Source organism: Saccopteryx leptura, chromosome 1 (genome assembly GCF_036850995.1).
Source record: "Saccopteryx leptura isolate mSacLep1 chromosome 1, mSacLep1_pri_phased_curated, whole genome shotgun sequence".
In the NCBI taxonomy this organism is placed as follows: domain Eukaryota; kingdom Metazoa; phylum Chordata; class Mammalia; order Chiroptera; family Emballonuridae; genus Saccopteryx; species Saccopteryx leptura.
This window is the reverse complement of record NC_089503.1, coordinates 27,710,389-27,731,783: the sequence shown is the minus strand read 5'-3', so window position 1 is coordinate 27,731,783 and position 21,395 is coordinate 27,710,389. Positions and strand designations below refer to the sequence as shown.

Genomic DNA, 21,395 nt, shown 5'->3' with positions numbered 1-21,395 from the left:
GAGGCTGCATTGTGCGGAAGCATGGAATTTGAGGAGAAAAGGGTTATAGCAGCTTCATCTTTCTAGTTCATGTTCCAGTGACCTACCTTTGTAGGGGGGAGAGAAGATTGGTTATGAGACCGTGTGCCTTGCTTTAGTGCTTTAATCTAGAACCTATTGATTAGAAGAGGGAGGGGGTGGGTGGTGGGGCTTATAGAGGGTTTGGCGACCAAGCCCGTGGCTTACTGTAAAAGCGGAAGTGAATAGAGTTGTTGCTGAATCAGGGCCCCACACCCCGTTGGGAAGGCATCCAGTTTAGGCGGACTGCTGTGTCTTTGAGAAGCCCTGGGTCCTCCCCTACCCCGCTCCTGCTGCCGATCTGCTCCCCCTGGACTCGGCTGTTCTGACTCCCCTAAAAAACGGAAGCGGCCAGGGGGTGAGCAGAAGCCGAGAAGGAGTGGGAGGGTAATGGGAGGATTAAGCCCTCCACTGTGCAGCTGGTCCGTGCGCACCTCCGCCTCTCAACCAGAACCCAGCCGAACGTGGCTGAAAGCTGCGCAGGTGACCCGCCCGTCCTTCGTCACCTGTCCCACCAAACTGCTCCCTTTTCCGGGCAGTGACATTTTCTGTTGCTGGCCTCCAATTGCCTGTGGGGACATCAAAGTAGGATTCTAAATAGAGCAGGAAGGTTCTTCGGACTGGAAAATGGAAAGTCTTTGACATCCCCAGAGCCCCGGACCTTCAATGAAGGCAGCTGTCTTCCTATTTGCTTCAGAGAAAGCCGGGACAATGCGCTCAGCAGAGAGTAGAATTTAGGTGCTGCTTTTACTTTCTTAATTTCCAGAGGCCTCAAAAAAGTCCCAACTCCTGGTCGTGATTGATGGGCTGGGGGAAGTCAGCTGAATGACAGAGAAGAGCTGAACTCATAGGACTTTCAGGGTTTCTCCTGAAATTCCAGGAATCTGATGAATCCATGGGCTGGTGGGGAGAATTCCCTGGTCAGCTGTATACACAGTTCCCTGGTTCTCACAAGGCCCGATAGGCTGCTCCATCAGGAACTAGTCTTTAACCTGGATCGGGTGAAGTTGAGAGAAGACATCATTCCAGGCCGGTGGTTGGCTCATTGAGAGTTATCAACCCTTGTTTGCACTCCCAGAGCGGCCCGGTCATAGCAACACAGTTATTTTAGAAAAAGAAGATTCATGGAAGCATAAAAAATATATACCATCCTTAAACAGCTGTGAGACCTCCAACATGGAAAGGAAACGGAAACACCCAGTCTAAGCTCTGTGTGTTTATATATTTGGAAATATTTCTTTGTAATTAAATTTTTGGATGAGATTGTCCCAACCCTCGACCCCATTCCTCTCCACCACTGGCTTGCCCTTCAGGGTCCGAGCTGAGGGTTAGGGGCTGTGGTTGTCTGGCTGTGAGGTATGAGGAGTAAAGTATACACTGTGAGTGGCAGGGACTACCCAAAGCAGTCTCGTGCCTACATCAGCTCGGCCTCCTGGTCTTAGTAATTCTGAGGTCTGGAAACAGTGGATGGATTCTGAAAGGGTGAGTGAAAGTAAGACTGGGTTGGAAACATTCCCCCTTCAGCCTCTCCCCTGGAGGCGTTGAGGGCTAGGTCATGGGCATTATGGGAATCCCATCTTCAAGAGTTCCGTAGCTTCTTGCAACTCAGACAGTATCCACAGACCATCCTCCTCCTCCTCCTCCTCCTCTTCTCGTGGAAGCTTGTTAGGAATGCAGAAACTCAGGTCTCACTCAGATCTGTGGATTCAGAATCTGCAATTGAACAACAATCCCTGGTGATTCATAATTACTTTAGCATTTGAGAAGTACTGATCTATCATGACCTTGAAGCAAAATTTAGGGACAGTTTTCTATCTATCTATCTATCTATCTATCTATCTATCTATCTATCTATCTATCTATCTATCTATGATTTTAGTTTATTGTGTTTACATAGATTCAGGTGTCCCACCGAATATATCTCCCTCTACCCCCGTGTTCCCCTCACCCCCCCCATTTTCCCCCTTCCCCCAATGCCTTCCCCCCTTCCCTCCAGGAAGGGACAGTTTTCTTGTGCAATGCATTCCTCTATTGGTCCGTCCTTGAGTCTATGGGGATGTCTGTGTGTCCTGTTCAGTTAGGTTTCCCCTGCTTTAGCTTGGTGGGCTGCAATAGTGTATTCCTCTTCCTCCTGCCACTCAAATTTCCACAAGAGAGTTATTTCCCGCTTGATCTCTGCTTACAAGGGACCTCTCAGCCCGGTCATGTGCTCCCAGAGGCTGGTTTTCTCTTCTCCATCCCCCAGGACTTTAGACTGACTTTGTGATGTTCTCTGAAGTGAGCATGAGGTAGTAACCATATACAGGTGGTTAGCCCACATTAAGCTTAGCAAATTTCATTGGCTTGAGTGAACATTTCTTCTTCACTGGGATTGAATTAACCATCTTGTGAGTGCACCTCACGTCTCTTCCAGGCTCCCACTTTATTTCTTCTTCAGCAACAGATTCCACCCAAGAAATCTATAGAGTGCACGTGAGATGGCAAAGCCTCTAATGTAGTTTTTATAGGTGATACAAAGATGGGTGAGACAGGGTCCATGCCCTTGAGCATACAATTTACGAAGGAGGTTAAGACAGTACTTAGATACTTCTAAAAAAACAAAACAAAACAGAAGATGACAAAAACCACTAGGAGACTAGGAGAAATACCCGCCACGTCTCCTGGGGGTTCAGAGGGCAGCAGCCCTCACAGTAAGCTGGGAATTGGCGACGACTTTAGGGGGGAGGTCATAGTTTGAAAGCTGTGTAGGAATTCAGCAGGTAGTGATTGGTAGAATATAAGCTGGGCTGAAAGGACAACATAGAAAAAAAAAAGCAAAAGTCATAGGTCATTTGATGAATAAATAGCCAGTCGAGGGCCTCAACACATGGCTTGGCAGTTTCAGTGGAAAGCAACTGAAGGTAGCTGAGTAAGGATAGGACCCCGTAGTAGCTATGATAACCAGTGTGGGGCAGGCGTAGATCAGCACAGTTAGCAGATGAGTAACCTGGAGCCACCTGGGGAGAAGCAAAGGCATCACCGAGAAGAAAAAAATCTCTACTCTCAGGTCTCAGTTTTGGCTGAAAATAGTCTGAATTTGTGGCATGTATGTGTAATGTGTGTGTAAGAGAGAGAGGAAAATATGGGAGAGAGAAAGGAGGAAGAAGAGAGCAAGAGATCTATGTGGGCATGAACGGTAGCTAATAAGTTGCCGAAACTGTAGCAATGCTTTGGCTTTTGTGGTACTTTGGGGAATGAGCTCATGGCTCAGAGTATTTCAGGTTTCATGTCCTCATCCAGCCCCCGGGGGTATTTTATACTAAGGACAGCATCCAGATGCACGGAGGCTGAATGATTGGTCCCCACAATGGGGAAAAAAGCCACATTTCCTAGAGCCTCGTCTCCAGAGCACATGCCATGAGCCCGCACTGGTGCACGGGGACTGTGGTTGTGTTCCTCGTGACATCTGGTAGCAGCGGTGTGCTCCAGAGCCTGGGATCGCACCCAGGAACAACCACGGGTTACTCACAGAACCGCCTCCTGTTTTGCAGTTTCCAGTGGGTTCTTTGGAAGCCAGTGGCATGAAATCCATCCTCAGTATTGGACCAAGTACCAGGTGTGGGATTGGCTCCAACACCTCCTGGACACCAACCAGCTGGACGCCAGCTGCATCCCCTTCCAGGAGTTTGACATCAACGGCGAGCACCTGTGCAACATGAGTTTGCAGGAGTTCATCCGGGCGGCGGGGACGGCGGGGCAGCTCCTGTACAGCAACCTGCAGCATCTCAAGTGGAACGGTGACTATCTCTCTCCCTCTCTCTCTAGGAACCGGCTGAGAAGAGCAGAGACAGCAGCCAGCAGGGCTCCTAGGCAGGGACATCAAAGGATGGTCTCACCTCCAAATTACTGTTTCCAAGACAGGGAAGTATGAGAGAACAGGCATGAAACCTAGGCTGTGAGGTGTGTCCAATCCCATACAAACCCACTGCAATTTAATTCTCTCCTCTGGGTAAGGAGAGGAATTCACAGAATACTTGCTCACTCTCAGAAAAAACCTTTTCTTCTCTGCCTTGTAAACAGGGTTTGATAGTTTACTTCCCAATTACTTGCTTAAGATCATCATGGCTATTTGTTTTTTAAACTTCTAGACCCAGGTTCTTAAGATGAAAACTAAGATGGTAAGGGGATATGCAAAATTAAATCTATGCTTGTGTTTTGGGAGAGAAGGGGAGAAGACTTACAATATTTTAGCAGATTCTTAAAAATTCTGTTGACTAATAAAAACAGAGGGTTAGAGCTAGTGGTCTGGACAGATGCAGGGTGTTCCTGCAGTGATTTCTGGAGTTGGTGCTGTCCTTAGAGCTCCAAATGTCTCTCTTTCAAGGTCTCCCATTGCACCCAGACAGGCATTAAATGCTGTCATTGTGATAGTTTATACACGAACACACACACATTCTATACTGGCTTGTGAGACATGGTTGAACAGACGAACGGTCTTGCAGAATGTCTTTGATGCTGGCATAAAATTGCCCTAATAACGGCTCTAAAAAATCCAGCTTTTCTGCGAACGATGGCTACTTTGGAAAGCACTGGTATATAAGAAGTGAGCTGGCCAGTTCACAGCAGAACGAGCAAGTCTGTCTCAGCTGAACCTCTGTGTAGAAACCTGGGGCTTTGGAAAGCATGAGCTCCAGGGCTATGAAACATATTCAGACCCTGACAGCTGCCATCAGTGCTGAGGGGGACCCTGAGCCTGTCCCAGAGCTGGTGCAGTAATGGCCATTTTGGATGACCTCACTCGGCTCCTGGACACTGCCTCCTTCCCACCCACTTCACAGAGGTGATCACACATTTTTCTTTTACTAGGACCATACCAAACAAGGTTCTATAAATAACCCCTAGGAATCTTCAGAAAGAGCAGACTTACACTTGAGGAATTAAAAATATTTACCTCCCCATCTCCAATTAAATTCAGTCCTTTAAAGCTTTGCCTTGATTGAAGCCTATGGTAGGGAGTCCTTGATCTGACTTTCCATCTCTGACCCTCCAGCTTTGACTTTCCATCTCTGACCTTCCACCTCTGACCCTCCATCTTTGACCCTTCACCTTTGACCTTTGTGCCTTGTTTGGCCCCACTAGATGCTGCTGGTGCCTCTGTCAGTGCCCAAGGACTAGATTTCTCACCTTTGATTTGTTGTTTGCCTTTTTGTAGACATTCTATTAACTTACAGTTATTAAGTGTTTACATATACTAGGCTTGCTAAGTGAATTGATTCAGTTAATGAATTTAGGAAAAAATAAATACTGTATCCATTTTACAGAGGGGACAACTGAAGGTCAGAGAGGTTAAAGGCATGACTCCTGCTTCTGAGATATTTATAATCTGGTTGGGGAAGAAAAATATACGAGGTCTCTTTATATGTGTAAATTCACTTTTATGTATGACCCATCTAGAGACGAGCTGCAAGGCATGAGAAGGGAAGAACCACTGCCTTTATGCAGATATACCTCACAGAATGGATCAAATCAAAATGGATTTGATTAAATTTACAATCAAAGAAGAATAAAACCAGTTAAATGAAAATGGTTCTCCTTGTATTTTTGTTTTCATTTCATATCATGCCTTAGTATGGGAAAGCACCTTAGAAGTCATCTAATAATGACTTTATCTAGTTGAATCCCCGAAATGTACAGATTAGGACACCAAGAACCAAGAAGGTGAAGTGCCTTGCAGTCGGTTGTGAGTGGAAAACTGGCCTTCTGACTTCTCTGTCCACCATCCTGGATGCCTTCCCTCTACACAGCCGAGTAATTCTGTCTGATGTGGGTGCCAGAGCTACTGAGTCTCTGGGCCAGGAGGTTCAAGCTCGAGTTTGTAGATGCAGAGAGGGAAGCCCCTCACCTAAGCAAACAGAGGCGACCAGGCAGTGGGGTTGGCAGGAGCTCTTCCAAGATGCCGGCTCCATCCTTAAGTATTGGTGCCATGTGGGCCTGCTCTGACTTTCCCATCTGTCCTTCCCAGGCCAGTGCAGCAGCGACCTGTTCCAGTCCGCACACAACGTCATTGTCAAGACTGAACAAACGGGTGAGTAGCAGACACAGAGGACCCCGGGGAGGGAGGGCGAGGGAGTGAGGGAGCAGGACAGAGCCAGTGTTTCGGCAGGAAACCCAGGAACACCTCTTGCTTGGCTGTCTCCAATGGGCCACCCTCCATGAGCTTCATCCCATGTGCTCGGGCCCAGTGCCTGCCAGTTATTTCTGATTTATAGACTGAGGGTGAGACTAATTCTGCCCACACTTCTCTGCTTCTTACAACTGGTCAGGACGTCATCCAGGCTCCAGTCCAGGAGCCGGGGGAAAATTCAGAGTCTAAGGAGGCTTCCTTCTCACCACAAAGAGTCACGGGACGTGGCTAAGTTAGGAGAAGCAAGGGGATAGAAAAGGGGAGTCGATGTCTCCCTCCTCCTCCCTCAAAACAGAGGAAGATGCAGAGCTGATGTTGTACTTATCGTAGTTTCTAAGGGGCTCCTGGAGGTTCTGTAAGAATATCAAAGGCAGCAATGGAGCCAACTCCTGCCTTTACACTGTAAGACAGGGGTCCCCAAACTTTTTACACAGGGGGCCAGTTCACTGTCCCTCAGACCGTTGGAGGGCCGGACTATAAAAAAAAAACTATGAACAAATCCCTATGCACACTGCACATATCTTATTTTAAAGTAAAAAAACAAAATGGGAACAAATACAATATTTAAAATAAAAGAAAAAGTAAATTTAAATCAACAAACTGACCAGTATTTCAATGGGAACTATGCTCCTCTCACTGACCACCAATAAAACAGGTGCCCCTTCCGGAAGTGCGGCGGGGGCTGGATAAATGGCCTCAGGGGGCCACATGTGGCCCGCGGGCCATAGTTTGGGGACCCCTGCTGTAAGAGAAAAGATGATTCTGGGCTCTGAGTGGTGTCTGAAGTCCCACAGTATCTACATTCATTTTTGTCCTTCTTCCTCCATCCCAATCTCTCTCCTGGGGACTTTCTGTCTCCCTTGGAGACTTGCAGGAAGCAGTGACCGCCTGGAGAAATTGTGCCCTGTGGCCTTTCACCACTCATAACGCTGGCCTATGGCCTCTCAGTCTAAGGAGAGCTACACAGGTCCCCCAAAGTCTCCTGGCCATGATGAAACCGCAGCTGCCACCCTCTAGGGCTGCTCCCCCGGTCCTCATCAGTGAGCCTGAGAGCCATGAGCGCCACCGGAGTTTGCCGCTGAGGGTTGCGTGCCAGTCACTAAGGGCAGAATTTCACCTGAGGGTGATTTGTGAGTCACTTGGAGCCTAAATTGGCCTCATGCAGTTATTTGCTCTTTTATAAGGGGGGTAGTCTACCATTATTAAAGAAAAAAACAATAGCTGCTAAGCATGTTAATTAGCTTTTCCTAGCCCTGCCCTTCCCCCCACAGACCAAGGGCTGGGTTACCTTGATGGCCTGTGCTTTATGGTTCTGACTGGCTTAGAGGCAAACACAGGATTTAGCAGAGATAGTGTGCCCCACCCTCACAGTGACCCGACCGATAGCCCCACCATCGCCACAATGGTATGGAGAGGTCCCAAATAACTTGATAATTCCTCCTTAACCATCCAGACATTCTTGTGTTGCCAGTTCAGAAAAGCTAAGACAAAAGGTGGAGAAGAAGGTCCGCCCAGGGAGGCGGGGAGAGGAGGCTCACAGAGGGGCCAACACCCCCAAACCCTTTGGTTCAGTTTGTTTTCAGAGACAACAACAGGTGTACAAAGTGACCCAACAAGGAGACAGGGTGTAACCCCAAGAGATTGGGCTTGGGGTGCCCAAACACGTAGCTATTAGTTAAAATACCAGCTAAATCCCTGTGTCGTAAACAAGAGGACTTAGCCAGTGACTCAGGTTTTATACCTTTTATGTTGTAAAAACAAAATGAAACTTGGCCAGTGGCTTACCACCCGACCCTGAAATTCAGAATCTGGGTGGGAGGCGAGCCGAGGGCAGCCTTGATCTGTGAAGAGAAGAAAGTGGGAAGTTCCTGGGGGGGACAGGTGACAGACCTTGCCAGGTCTCACTGCTCCTGGCCAGCCAGGGAAGAAAATGCTGTTGGAGACCCAGATGTGGGGGGTGTGTAGGCGTGGGGCTTCATTTGTGGTAGGTGGAGGAGAGTGTCCTTTGACGCTGAAATCTGAAGAGTCAATCAGAGTGAGCTGTGCTTGCTGAGAAAGAGAGAGAGAGAGAGAGAGACTTTTGCAAGATGAGGCAATGGGATCCTACTTTTAAAAGTTGTTTGCTGGATTTGCATTTTGAGAATTTCTTTGTTGCTCCTTAAGCTAATTGGAGAAATCTTAGAGGGACGGGATTGTCACCCAAAGTGAGGGAGATCGTTCTAGATTGCAGCAATGAAGACACAATGATAAAATGGGTTTTCTGACAGAAACATCATTAATTCTCTCAGAGACATATTACTTAAAAAAAAAAAGATGCTTATTAATCATGAATTTATTTGCTCCTAACAATTTTTTCTAGTGTATGTAAAAAATATTCTGATCATTATATAGTAGGATGCAAGACAACGCCAAGCACTCCCTACCGTGTACAGACTGAGAAAACGCCCAGGAAACCGAAGCATTGGTCTAGGACCGGATCTCCCAGTTGCAACTTACCCCCAAATGCAACAGGTGTAGGACACATGGCTGAAACTATAACAAAGTCCATTCCCAGGACACTGGGAAGAACATGGGGCAACATTATTATAAAGTAGCTTGTGGCTGAAGTAGAATTGTATTCTTTCTCTCTAGGGATCCCCTCTTTGGTCGCATGCCTTTCTGATGAGCAGTCAGTTAGAAAAAGTGAATTCTTCCCTCAGGAATGATCACTGCTGACCATTCTCATGTTCTATCCTTTGTAGACCCTTCCGTCCTGAACACCTGGAAAGAAGAAAACTATTTATACGACACCAGCTATGGTAGCACAGTAGGTAACTAACTCCCCAGCACTTCATGACCTTTTGCATTTTTATTTGGCTATTCTAATAGCCAAAAAAGTTATGTTGTCAGGAGGGGGCTCTCAATGTCTTTTATCTTTTCACCACTGCTGCAGATTTGTTGGACAGCAAAACTTTCTGTCGGGCCCAGATCTCCATGACAACCACCAGTCACCTTCCTGTAGGTAAGTTGTCCTGACATCACAGGCTAAGTGTGCCCCATGCAAGTGCTTCCTGAGCATTAATGACAATTACCAGCATCCTAGATTTCCACTTTGCTGGAGTCTTTTTCATTAAAAGGTTATGAAAGGATGGTGTTACTATTTATAAAAGATCTGCTTTTGAGCTAATATTTGTACATGAAACATGACCAGTCTGGGTGCCTCCAGAAAGAGTGTTTATCTCTTATGAAACCAGGTTTCTCTCTTGTGATAACAAAAAACTCTTTTCAACAAAAATTTACTCTTGGGAAATTATCTAATAAAATTATTCATACTTGAATATACTTATGGGGGAAGAAGGTGATATTTAATTTTTGACAAACTCTATTTGGCTTTAGAGAAAGAATGTCTAACAGTGGCATTCAGAGGTCTGTGAGGCTGTGGCCGTGGTCCTTGGGGAGCAGGGAAGCAAGTGGACATTTTCAGAACTCCGGAAATCACATTGTTAGGTCAGTTTTTGAAGTCTGACCTGGTGGCTCATCAGGACTCTCCAATCAGTCAGACAGCCTACACTCTTTTGAATTATGTTCACATTAGTTGTATTTGGTTAAGACTGAGTAAACCTGGGGGCTATCCAGGACTCAAGTCAGGTTGCATGGAGTGAGAAGGTTGGTTTGCTAGGAGGCTGGGAGAAGGGCTTTCAGATTATATCCCCCTTCCTTCTACAAATAGGTACATTGTCATGTACCATGTAGGAAAGAGTGCTTTAGGGACATGAATAGAGGGCTTCATGTTGACCCTTGATCTGGGTGTGAACTTGTTATCTGTTTGGGTCTATGATATGGAGCTTAGACTTGTGACAAGTGAATTGCTCTTCTCCTGGAATTGAATTTGGGACAACTTCAGAACTGGAATTTAAATGAGTATTTGTGAAGAAAAGCACAAAATCAAACAATAGTCCTCTCTTTTCTTCCTCTTTTTTTTTTTTTTTTTTTTTTTTTTTTTGCTCTGATTTTGAGAACTGAAATAATGAAGCTTTGGTTTGAGGTTTTGTTCAGGTCAAGCCCCTCGAATGAGACAGGGCTGGGAGCCAGTGTAAATGATTCTGGAATTGAGGTTAAGCACTGAGGCCAATTCATTTCTCTATCTTCCCCAGCCCTCGCTCAGTGACCCACACTATGTGTCACTAAGTACTTGTTGAAATTAAGGAACAGATCCAACAGAGGAAAGGCTCTGTAGTGGATTTGCCCTTCTGGGGGAACTGAGCCAATCAAGGTAAAATTTCTGTGGCAATCGTGGCCACCCAGTTAGGAGCAAGGTTTTCAGAGCTGGGGAAACCAGCCACTTGCTCACCCTCTGACTTCCTCTCACACTTCTAAGGTGTCACCTCCCACCTGCTTCCGGTTGGATCTTTGGTTGATGGCAAAAATTCCAGCTAAAAGTAAAGTGGAACCAACCACTTCCTGAGACACTTCCTGAGGGGTTATTAGATCTTGAGACACCTAGGACCTTGGTTGGCAAACCGCGGCTCGCGAGCCACATGCAGCTCTTTGGCCCCTTGAGTGCGGCACAAAGGCCAGGTTAGGAGTACCCTAATTAAGTTAATAACAATGTACCTACCTATGTAGTTTAAGTTTAAAAAATTTGGCTCTCAAAAGAAATTTCAATTGTTGTACTATTGATATTTGGCTCTGTTGACTAATGAGTGTGCCGACCATTGACCTAGGAAACCCGAAAGTCAGAATCACAGCTGTGCTGTCCTCACAACCACGCCGCTGTTCTCTCTTCTGTAGCTCGATTTCTAGAATCTCAGAATCTGTAGGAGCCTTACAGGCTAGTTCCTGCCCTCATATCTGCAGTAACAGAAAACTCACAATCTCTTAAGTCCACCTATTCTGATTTTGAAAAGTCTTTCTTAAAATGACCTTTACAAATCTGTTCCACATTATTGCCCCTAATCCTTGACCCCCTACCCCTCATTCCTATCCCACAATTGTGGGATAATCAACTCAGGTCCTCTATTAGAATTATTACTGAAAGAATCAATTGAATATCAGGGGTTGGCAAATTCTCTGGAATAACAGCCCTCTGGTTGGATATTTAATTACAGCCCTGTATCAGTCAGCTCCTTTCCATATAGTTTAGTGTTTATTAGATGGGACCAGAACTGCCCCCCCCCCCAAAAAAAAAAGACTTGTCATCTGTCTGAGTCTTTACCTTGCAAGTTTCCATTACACTGGATGCAGTTAAATATCTTTCTATGTTTTAATGCAAGCTACAAGCTGCGCGAAGGCGAGGCCCAATGTAAACTGATGCCCTCTGTGATAAACGCAGGTGGGGAGGCAGGTTTTGTTTTGATTGCTCTGCCATCTGCCCATTTCATAAAATGGCCGCCGCAGTGTTCCTGATCTGCCCGATAGACCTCGAGCCAATCACGCCAACTCAGGCTTGATGTGTTTATTCACTGACTTGCTGAGCCTAAAGCTAGGGTGGCACAGTCTATTATAACACTGAAATTTGTATATCCCGTAAAGAAATGGCTCACAGCTGAATCATATGCAAATGTTTCTAATCTTTGCTTCTGGTGAAGCAGCTTAGCTGAAGTCATGATCTGGCACTCGCATCATAAACCTGTGGCTTCGTGCTGCTTCTGCCCTGACCAGACCTTGGCCTCAGGTGCCTGGGAGCCCAGTGAGAGAAAGCCAAGCTGGACCACTTCCCCAGAGCAAGCCATTCTTTTATAAGCATGAATCACTTAACCACATGGCTGCCTTCAAAGCTTCTGACTTTTATTTGGGTGTGAGGGGAAGACAGAGGGAGAGAGGGCATCATATTTAAGGGAGGTTTCAAATGAAAAGATTTTGGTGCTAAGGCAGGTCAGTGATTGCACAGCTTGACCGCACACATTGGGGACAGGACAAGGAGGCTGGAAGAAGTTAGTTTCCTATATATTGCTCCATTTGGTGGTGTAAAAAATTTGGGGATTTTTTATTTTTTTTGAGAGAGAGAGAGAGACAGGAAGGTAGAAAGATGAGAAGCATCAACTCATAGTTGCGTCACTTTAATTGTTCATTGAGTACTTCTCATACGTGCCTTCACCGGGGACTCCAGCCAAACCAGTGACCCCTAGTTCAAGCCAGCGACCATGTAATCATGTTGATGACCCCAGGCTTTAGTCGGTGACCCCATGCTCAAGCTGTTGAGCCCCCACTCAAGCCAGATGAGCCCATGCTCAAACCGATGACCTTGGTGTTTTGAACCTGGGACCTTAGCATCCCAGGTTGATGTTCTATCCACTGTGCTACCACGATTCTGGCAAGGTATTCTTCTTCTTCTTCTTCTTCTTCTTCTTCTTCTTATTATTATTATTATTATTATTACTGTTGTTGTTATTATTATTATTTTAAATTTGGTCCCTCCTAAACTGGATGGCTGACGTCTCAAACAGAAAATTCCCTCATAGTCTATCTGGTCTAGGAGTTTTTAATCTGGAGTCCATGGACTTGTTAGAGAGTCACAAACTCCTGAAATTTGCTTACAGATTTTCACAAGTGGACAATATATGCATTTTGGGGGGAGAGGGTTTAAGGTCTCCATCTTATTCACAAAGTTACCTTAACTGCCAAATAATTGATTTTACATTTGCTTGGAACCCATACACAATGATTAGGGCCAATAAATTGGGAGGCACAGCGTTTTTCTAAATTCAACCCTGGCTTTGTAGCAATGGCCCGGTGTCCCTCCTGGCTGCCATTTATGATGAGCTTTGCTTGTGGCCTGCTAGGTAAATGCCACTCTTTGTCTGAAGAACAACGTGGCCCTGTCAGAGTGATGTATCACTTGGAAACCGGAGTGAGTGCCAGGCCTGTTGCAATATTGTCACATCCTGATGGGATGTTGCAACCTAACCCTGAAACCTACAGAGAGAGAGAGAGTGAAGTCTCCTTGCATTTCCTGTGAATGTGTCCTTCTAGATTTCAGAGAACCCTGTCAGGTGCAGGTCTCTTGCTGACAATTTCAGGGAAGAAATTCTTAACCAGAACAAGAGGTTTATTTTCTAACCACATGTTATTAATTCTCTCTCCCCCATCTTGCCATGGCTTTCAGAGAAACTGCTGGAGTGCCAAGTCATGACGAGCTGGGTGATCAGATAGGCAAATGTGTCCATGCATATTGGGAAATACAAAATCATCAAATTGGAATTGCTTTTACCACTAACTAGGGCATTATGGAACTGGACCTGATTCCTGGCAGAGAAGACTTTCATAGAATCTGTTATGTGAGACCAACTTAAAAAATAGCATAGAATGTTGGTTAGGAGTAAAACCTCTGAGTTCCAACTGGCCGTGTTCATATCATGGCTCTACTCTTAGGCTCTGATTTTAGACAAGTCATCTGACTTCTCTGTGTCTCAGCTCCTGCATAGCTGTAAACTTTGGACCATAATAATACCTACCTCATAGGGTTACTGTGTGAATTAAATAGAGTGATGCATGTAAAGTGCCTAGCTTCATGCCTGGTACAGCGTAAGTGCTCAATAAACAGTAGCTGTTCTTCTCAACCATTTAAATCAGGAGCTGATAGTTATTCAAACATTTTTGAATAATGGACCACTCTTGACAATGAAATGAATGCTATAGATTCTCCTCCTTCACATATATTTTCCATCAGTCTGAAATGCCCTTGAAGGCCACATCTGTGTTAGTGAACCTACGTTAGAAAGCACACAGAAGAGATGCATTTTACTGGCCCAATTTCTTAATAAAGCTGGCTTGTGTTTAGGGACTACTCTGATTAAAATTGGTGGCTTTTTGATTCTTTGATTTTTTTTGTTAAGATCTGCCTTGGTGCCTGACTGGTGGTGGCCTAGTGGATAGAGCATCGAACTGGGATGCTGAGGTCTCAGGTTTGAAGCCCTGAAGTCATTGGTTTGAGTACAGGCTCTCCAGCTTGAGTGTGGGGTTGCTGGCTAGAGCAGGGGATCATCAACATGATTCCATGGTTGCTGGCTTGAGCCCAAGGTTGTTGGCTTGAGCCCAAGGTCATTGGCTTAAGCAAGGGGTCACTGGCTCAGCTGATGCCCCTTGGTCAAGGTAAGTATGAGGAACAATGAATGAACAGCTAAAGTGACACAACTACAAGTTGGTGCCTCTCATCTCTCTCCCTTCTCTCTCTCTCTCTCTTCTCTCTATCTTTATCTCTCTTTCTTTCTCTCTCGCTTAAAAAAAAAAGATCTGCCTTGGTCCTCCTGACACCCAAAGTGCGTATACACACACACACACACACACACACACACACACACACACTGCTAGATTGTTTAGTTTTCTTTTCAAGAAATTTCATTTCACAAATCTGCCTCTGTCATCTCTTTGGTGATAGTCACAAGGGTTACCATAATGAGTCATTTGTTAAACTAATCTATGTTTCCATAGTCCACTGTGGCCCTCTGCACTGAGCCCAGGCCAGTCAATGGCCTCTTTGTCCAGCTCATTAAAATGTAACTTTGCATGCCAAAAAGACACTCCTTTGGTTTAAAAGCCATCTTTCTTTGTTATAAGTGTTTACATTTTTGTATTATGAAAAAAAATACAAAAAAACACCTTTTCAATGGCCTAAATCCTTCAATGGCTTTCTGTTGCTCTCAGAATAAAAGCTAAAATCCTAAAATCCCACAAAGCCTCAATGGGCTGCGCCTCAGCTCCTACCCTCTGCCCCCTGCTCACAGTCACACCGGCTTCCTGCTGCTCTGTGGACATATCACCACACACTGACCTCAGCGCCTTTGTACTTACTGTTCTCATTCTTGCACAAGCTCGCTACATGGCTGTGATCTCCCCCCACACTTCTGGACCCCTTATCGCAAAGCTCTTCTGTAACCACTACCTTATATTAAATTGCAAATTAGCCCCATCTCCATACATCTATCCCCAGTTCTTACCCTGCAATATTTTTCTCCATAGCATATATCCTATTTTAGTTTTGTTTTGGTCACTACCACAAACTGGAAGTGTGCTAGGCATGTAGTAGGTGCTCAATAAATATTGGTTAAACAAGTGGATGAAATAATGAAAATGATAATAGAAAGAAATAGTTCAATTAAACAGCTCCCATTTTTCTCTTTAGCAGAGTCACCTGATATGAAGAAGGAGCAAGACCACCCTGCCAAGTCCCACACCAAAAAGCACAGTAAGTTGGCTGGCTTTTAGATGACAGCCCGTCCCTTCAAGTTGGATGTCACTGGAGGCCACCAGGTTTTAGACACATTGCCTCTGCCTGCTGCCTCCATTTCTTCAGCTCAGACTGGGGATGATGAGAAAATAGAGGCAACACTCGTGGGCAGAGTAACCCCTCTGTAGGAGTTTCTCAAGGGGATGCCCTGGGGAATATAACCCCTCATTCTGTTCTATCTGTTCTACAACAGAGACACCCAGTGAATAAGGGCGTCTTGTAGGCATGGAGTTAGCAGTTTCTCTTCAGAAAAAAGGGTGGGAAGAGGAAGAAGACAGGAAGAAACAGCTGAAATGTATTATTGTTTTCTTTTGCTGAATGTTGGCTCCCTACCTTTGTGGAGTTATTGTTCCAAAACATGACGGTTTATTCTAAAGATTCCACAGTGCTCCTTGGGAGTTATATTTCTCCCCGTACTCCCAAATAAAATCTTATGAAAGTGTATGAGAGAAATATCAAAGACAAGAGGTGTGTGGTTGGGGGGGGCAGTATAGAAATAAACCAAGATGGTATAATCTAGAAATTACAGGGAACTGAATGAACATCTTCATTATCTGCTACTCCAGGTCATCTCACAGAACGGGATGAACACAGCCCCTCAAACCAGGGAGGAGGGAACAGGGTTTGTGTGTCACCAGTCTACTGGGGGCGAAATTGAATTTGGTTGCTAATCCTATTACAGTTACTCCTTCATTTTCAAAGAGAAATGCGAGACCTCACACCCCAATCTGTTCTAGGAGTTAAAATCCTGGAGTGACTGATGTGCCTATGGCCGGTGGGAGAGATTTTATTGGGTGAAGTACTTTTACTAAATAAAAGTGGTTGAAAGTTGCCTTCTGGGGAAGTAACAAGTTGAAATGAACCCCGGACGATTTGTCAACAATAATTAGAAGGTACTCTGAGTATAGGGCACCAGAGACCTATTCTTTTCTCTTGGCTTTGCTACTAGGTAACTGTGTAACGTTGGTCAAGTCACCAAATTCTCAGTGTCCCCAAGTCCTGATTTGCAAACTAAAAGATTGTGCCAGCTCATTCTCAAACGCCCTTTTAAAATGTACAGTTTTAGGGAATTCCATGATGTGGCTTCAGCGGTGGGTAGGAAGATAATTGAGTAGTTTCTATTTGATAGAAAATGGCCCAACACTTTGCTTTCCCGGCACCTAATTTGTTGTGATTGAAGCCATTACTAAACTCCTCTTTCTGCTGCTCAGACCCGCGAGGGACTCACTTATGGGAATTCATCCGCGACATCCTCCTGAACCCCGACAAGAATCCCGGGCTAATCAAGTGGGAAGACAGGTCTGAGGGCATCTTCAGGTTCTTGAAATCGGAGGCTGTGGCTCAGCTATGGGGGAAAAAGAAAAACAACAGCAGTATGACCTACGAAAAACTCAGCCGAGCCATGAGGTGAGCAGTTTCTAGTTCCCGAACGCGATAGGCTGCAGGACCAGTCTGGAGGGCTTGGTCTGGCCGGCCACCTTACGCAGTGCCCTTTGTTACAGATATTACTACAAAAGAGAAATTCTGGAACGTGTGGACGGACGAAGACTGGTATATAAATTTGGCAAGAATGCACGTGGATGGCGAGAAAATGAAAACTGACAGTTGGAACACACACCAAAACATACCCCATATCCTGACCAACCAAGAACTCCTGGACGTAAATATTTCAAAGACTACTTTTCTCTGATATTTATGTACCGCGAGGGGGAGGAAAAAAAATCTACATCTAACGGGAAGAAGGAACACTACAGTTGATAAAATTATTTTGTGACTTTGAAGTATATCCTATATGGGGAACAAACGTACACAGTTTTCTGTGAACTATGATGCTGTACGTGATTGTGATTGTTTTTTGCCTTTATTGTGAAGTTCTTTCCCACTGCAGGAAGAATGGGGTTTGTCGCCTCATGCTTCTTGCTAAAAGAAAGGACAAAAATCAGAGGGCATTAAATATTTTTTATATGCAAATGACTTAGGAAAAGATGACGTGTCCTTCGCACATAAGCATCCACACAGCCTCCTCAAGAAAAGGGGGCATGGTTGCTAGGAGGAACTCCAGGGTTTCAGATTGATGGGATGAAGCAGAGGATGCTGGGAAGTTTGACCTGACTCTTAGGAGGCACTGAGTGGAGAATGAGGACTTCCAAATTCCAGGTGGACTGTAATCACTGCATAATCACATAACTTGCAATGTTTAAATCAGCCGAAGAATCATGGTGGGGGCTTTATATTCATTCAGGAATGATTTCGCTGATGCCAAGGCTATCTCCCCCCCCCCCCCCTTGGATGATTGGTGAAAAACCTCAAATACCACCTCTGCTCACTTCTAGTTATTTAAGAAAGGATTCAATCTTGGTTATTGTTGTCCCAATTGCTTAAAAATAAATGGGAAAAAGGATTTGGTGATGAGTTTGCTTTTGTAATCCCATAGTCTGTGCTTTCCCAATGGGCACATTGACATTTTTGGCTGAAGAATTTTTTGTTGTGCATTATGTGGCTGTCCTGGGCATTGTCGGATGTTTAGCAATATCCCTGACCTTTATCCACTAGATGCCACTAGCACTTCTGTCTCCAAAGTTGTGACAACCACAAATGTCTTCAGACATTTCCAAATGTCCCCTGGGGAGGCAAAATTGCCCTTGAGTGAGAACCACTGAGTTAGCCAGTCAAGATGAAGGTGGTGATTTATTCTCAGAACAATAAGATGAATAAGATTTTTTTAGTCAGACTATTTTTAATTTTTAAAATATTAAGGACAAGGAGTTTTAATATCTGTAGGGACTTCTTTTCAGAATCCCAGGTGAGAGCCAAAATCAGAAAATTGAACAGGTAATGTAGCAAGCACTCAAAGAAGACATTTTCACTGGAATGACAAAGCAGAGGAAAAGTTATATTATGGAAGGAAATGCTAAGAGAAAAATGTGTGTGAGAGAGACAGAGAGAGACAAGAGAGAGAGAGAAAGAGAGAGAAAGTTCCAGGGAAAATTTTCCTTGCAGATGTTAATTCTTGTAGTCTTTCCCCTTCTGGATTATTTTTTTCCTGTCTCATATGAACTCATCCCAAAGTGAATGGTGTGTTGTCTAGAGTTACAACCTAAGGAATGTTAAAAAGAGAGAGAGCGAAAAGGAAATATATCAGAGAAAAACAGAAAATAGCTCAGGAGCTATGGTTGTAAGGAGACACTTCTTCAAGGATGGGATTGTTTGGGATCCCTGGAGACTTATCCACGGTTCCTGAAACCTGGGAAGACTGTGAACCTGTAGACACTTTGCAAATGCATTCGAACATCCAGATCCCTTTTGCAACTTTTCTTTTTAGCTCCCGATGTCCTTGGCTTCCTCCTCCCTCCTGCTCTCTTGAGCAATAATATGGGGCTGAAGATATGTATCAATAAGAGAGTGTGCTCTTCATCAACTAATGGATCACCTGCCACAGGGTCTTACCCAGGGAAGTGAGCAATTCTTAGTCAAAAGCTGTAAAGTGTTTGTAATGTATTCAGAAGGCTGGAAGGAAGAATTAACACTTTGTCCTAATTGTAATGACAACCATTATAAATGGTAATCTTGGTGCATGAGTGTGGTGAGATTAATGACCTTCTGAAGGTACAACCAAATCCATTTTTATTTCTGGCTGGCTGGGTCACCTCAACAAAGGTGTTCCTTAATGTTGTTAAGTTACTGAGGAAACTGAGAGTAATAACAGTGAGCAGCCCAGATCCTAGACATTCTTGCATAAAAGACACACCTTGCTTTCCAAGCCAGGCTAAGAACTATGAGGCCTTCCCAACATTAGACTTTGCTTCATACAGAACAAATTAAACATCCAGATATTTGAATTGGTGTAAAAATGTGAATGTTTGGTATGTATGTACATCTGAATTGTGTGAAGATTTAGGGGCATCTGCTAATTCTCTATCTGCTCTAATTTCCTTGGCTTTGCCTGTTCGTCATCTAAGGTGGCTAGATTTTTCTCCGAGCTTACACTTCCCCAGACCTGGAAGTTTCTCACATTCTTCCAAATTGGCTCTTTCTGCACCTTCTCCATTGAAGAATTATCTTTGCTCGGTAGTAAGTGAGTCTAGGGAGTATTGACTGGAACATTTCTGCAGATAATTAGCAGACTGTGTTATTTCTTGAAGTGACGGTTTCTTGGCACCCAGTTCCTACTTAAATAGGCTGGAGTATTAAGTTCTCAGCATATCTCTTTATTGTCTTGGCTTGAATTGGATGCATTTTCTATGTGCTGTTCGTGACTTGAAGAACTCAAGGTAAGCAAGCCATGCCAACTTGGGGTGTGAACAGAATACTTCCCACCATAGTGTTGAAAGAGAGAGTAAAATCCCAGACATAAGCCAGCATCATAAGGTGAAGCACCCACTTCTTTGGGGGACGCACAGCTTCTCCCTTGAGAAGCTTGTCTGTGCTGGATACTCACACAGTCACCTAACTCCTTGAACCATCCTTAAGCTAAAGGTTTGGGCTCTTATTTATAGTTTTCATGGGAACCAGAGGCAGGAAATGTATTGTTAAGAATTTACCAGACTAGGGCACCCAAGATACCTAGGAATTTGACTTGACGAAACTTGAGTACGGCCCTGGCTCCCAGGGTCATATCTGTAGCTTCTTGAACTTGCCTTCTGAGCCGGGCAGACCCAGGTTATGAGTTTTCCTTTGGACAAGCTGGTCCTTCCTCAAAGTTTTTGCCTTTCTAGACTGTAAGCTCTTTGTGGGCAGGGACTATATCTTATCAATATTTTCCCCCCATACCTAGCATGAGATAGGTGCTCAATAAATATTTGTTGGATTAATAAATGAATGCCTTCTGGAAGACTTCTCGGATTGGGAGGTCACATCCAGAATCGGAATGAAAATCATTTCTTCACCAGACTAAAATCACAACAGCCGTTAACTTCAAGGACATGTAAACTATTAGATGAACATTTTATTGCCACACTCCTTACTTTGCCTTCCAACCAGCGTGGAAATGAAACCAACATAGGATTTTGCTCTTGCAAGTCACGCTTTGGATGAGAATTCTGTTGCCTCATTAGGAACTGTGAGATTTATCTGGTATAAGAAACCAGAATGAACCTTTAACCTATTTTAACCAATGAAGATTCTGAATGTGTTTATATGATGTAAATTGATATTTAAGTGTAAAGCAAATGTAAGTTTTAGTATTTGGGGGTTGGTTTATATATATATATATATATTTTTTTTCTTTTTGAAAAATATGGAGGGATCTTTTGATAAGGTGAGTCATGCACATTAGATTTTAGTTTTGCAAGTGTGTTGTTTTGCAAATGTATAAAACACAGGAAAAGTAAAATAGTAAGAGGGAAAGCAATTATATTATTCTTCTGTAGTTAAAACATATTGTTGAGTGCCCACTATGTGTGCTGCGTGAAACCATGTATGGGAGGAGCTAATCTAATTATATGGGTGTAAGATACTCCATAAGAACCTAATGGATGAGCACTTACTATATGAAAGAAAGATGAGGACAGCAGTCACAATAGCAGAGCTGAGTTGACCTTAGCATTGGTTCTCAGGATTCCATTTCTGCAATAAGAGTTAGAGTGTCTAATAAAACCCCATTGAAACTCCGCCTTCTGAACCACTGAAATGTATAAGCCTTCAGAAGTTTAGCTACATCAGGATTAATCTTTTCGTGGCTATCTGTATAATTCTTGCTGTTCTTCTCATCTGGTTTCTGGGTAGACAATTTGTGAAACAACCCTACTACCGCTATTTTTTTTTTAAGAAATCTTGCCCTTTAACGATGTTAAATTCAAATTGAGTATTTCTATTTTATGAAAGAATTATATTTTTCAAAATATGTTTTGTTTGTTTGTTTGTTTGATGGGTCCAGACAACACTAATAAATACCACAGAGAACGTATTGTAACTGTGTGTTTTGTGCTTCAACAAACCATGCATGCAGGGCTTAGAGGAAATGTGCTTAGT

General features: G+C 44.2%; 1 protein-coding gene across 2 annotated transcripts in view; it reads left to right on the top strand.

Moving 5' to 3' along the window:
* The window catches only part of EHF (ETS homologous factor), a 42,839-nt gene extending 22,193 nt beyond the window's left edge, over positions 1 to 20,646 (top strand). Inside the window, exons 3-9 of one of the 2 annotated variants that reach the window (XM_066363410.1) lie at positions 3,588 to 3,833; positions 6,059 to 6,121; positions 8,962 to 9,030; positions 9,153 to 9,221; positions 15,324 to 15,383; positions 16,637 to 16,832; positions 16,928 to 20,646. In XM_066363410.1, the coding sequence (XP_066219507.1) occupies positions 3,588 to 3,833; positions 6,059 to 6,121; positions 8,962 to 9,030; positions 9,153 to 9,221; positions 15,324 to 15,383; positions 16,637 to 16,832; positions 16,928 to 17,027 (803 nt within the window). In that variant the 3' untranslated portion in view covers positions 17,028 to 20,646. Of the gene's footprint in view, positions 1 to 3,587; positions 3,834 to 6,058; positions 6,122 to 8,961; positions 9,031 to 9,152; positions 9,222 to 15,320; positions 15,384 to 16,636; positions 16,833 to 16,927 lie in introns of both variants that reach the window. The other variant, XM_066363405.1, reaches the window with a different exon arrangement.
* The last annotated feature ends 749 nt before the right edge of the window (positions 20,647 to 21,395 follow it).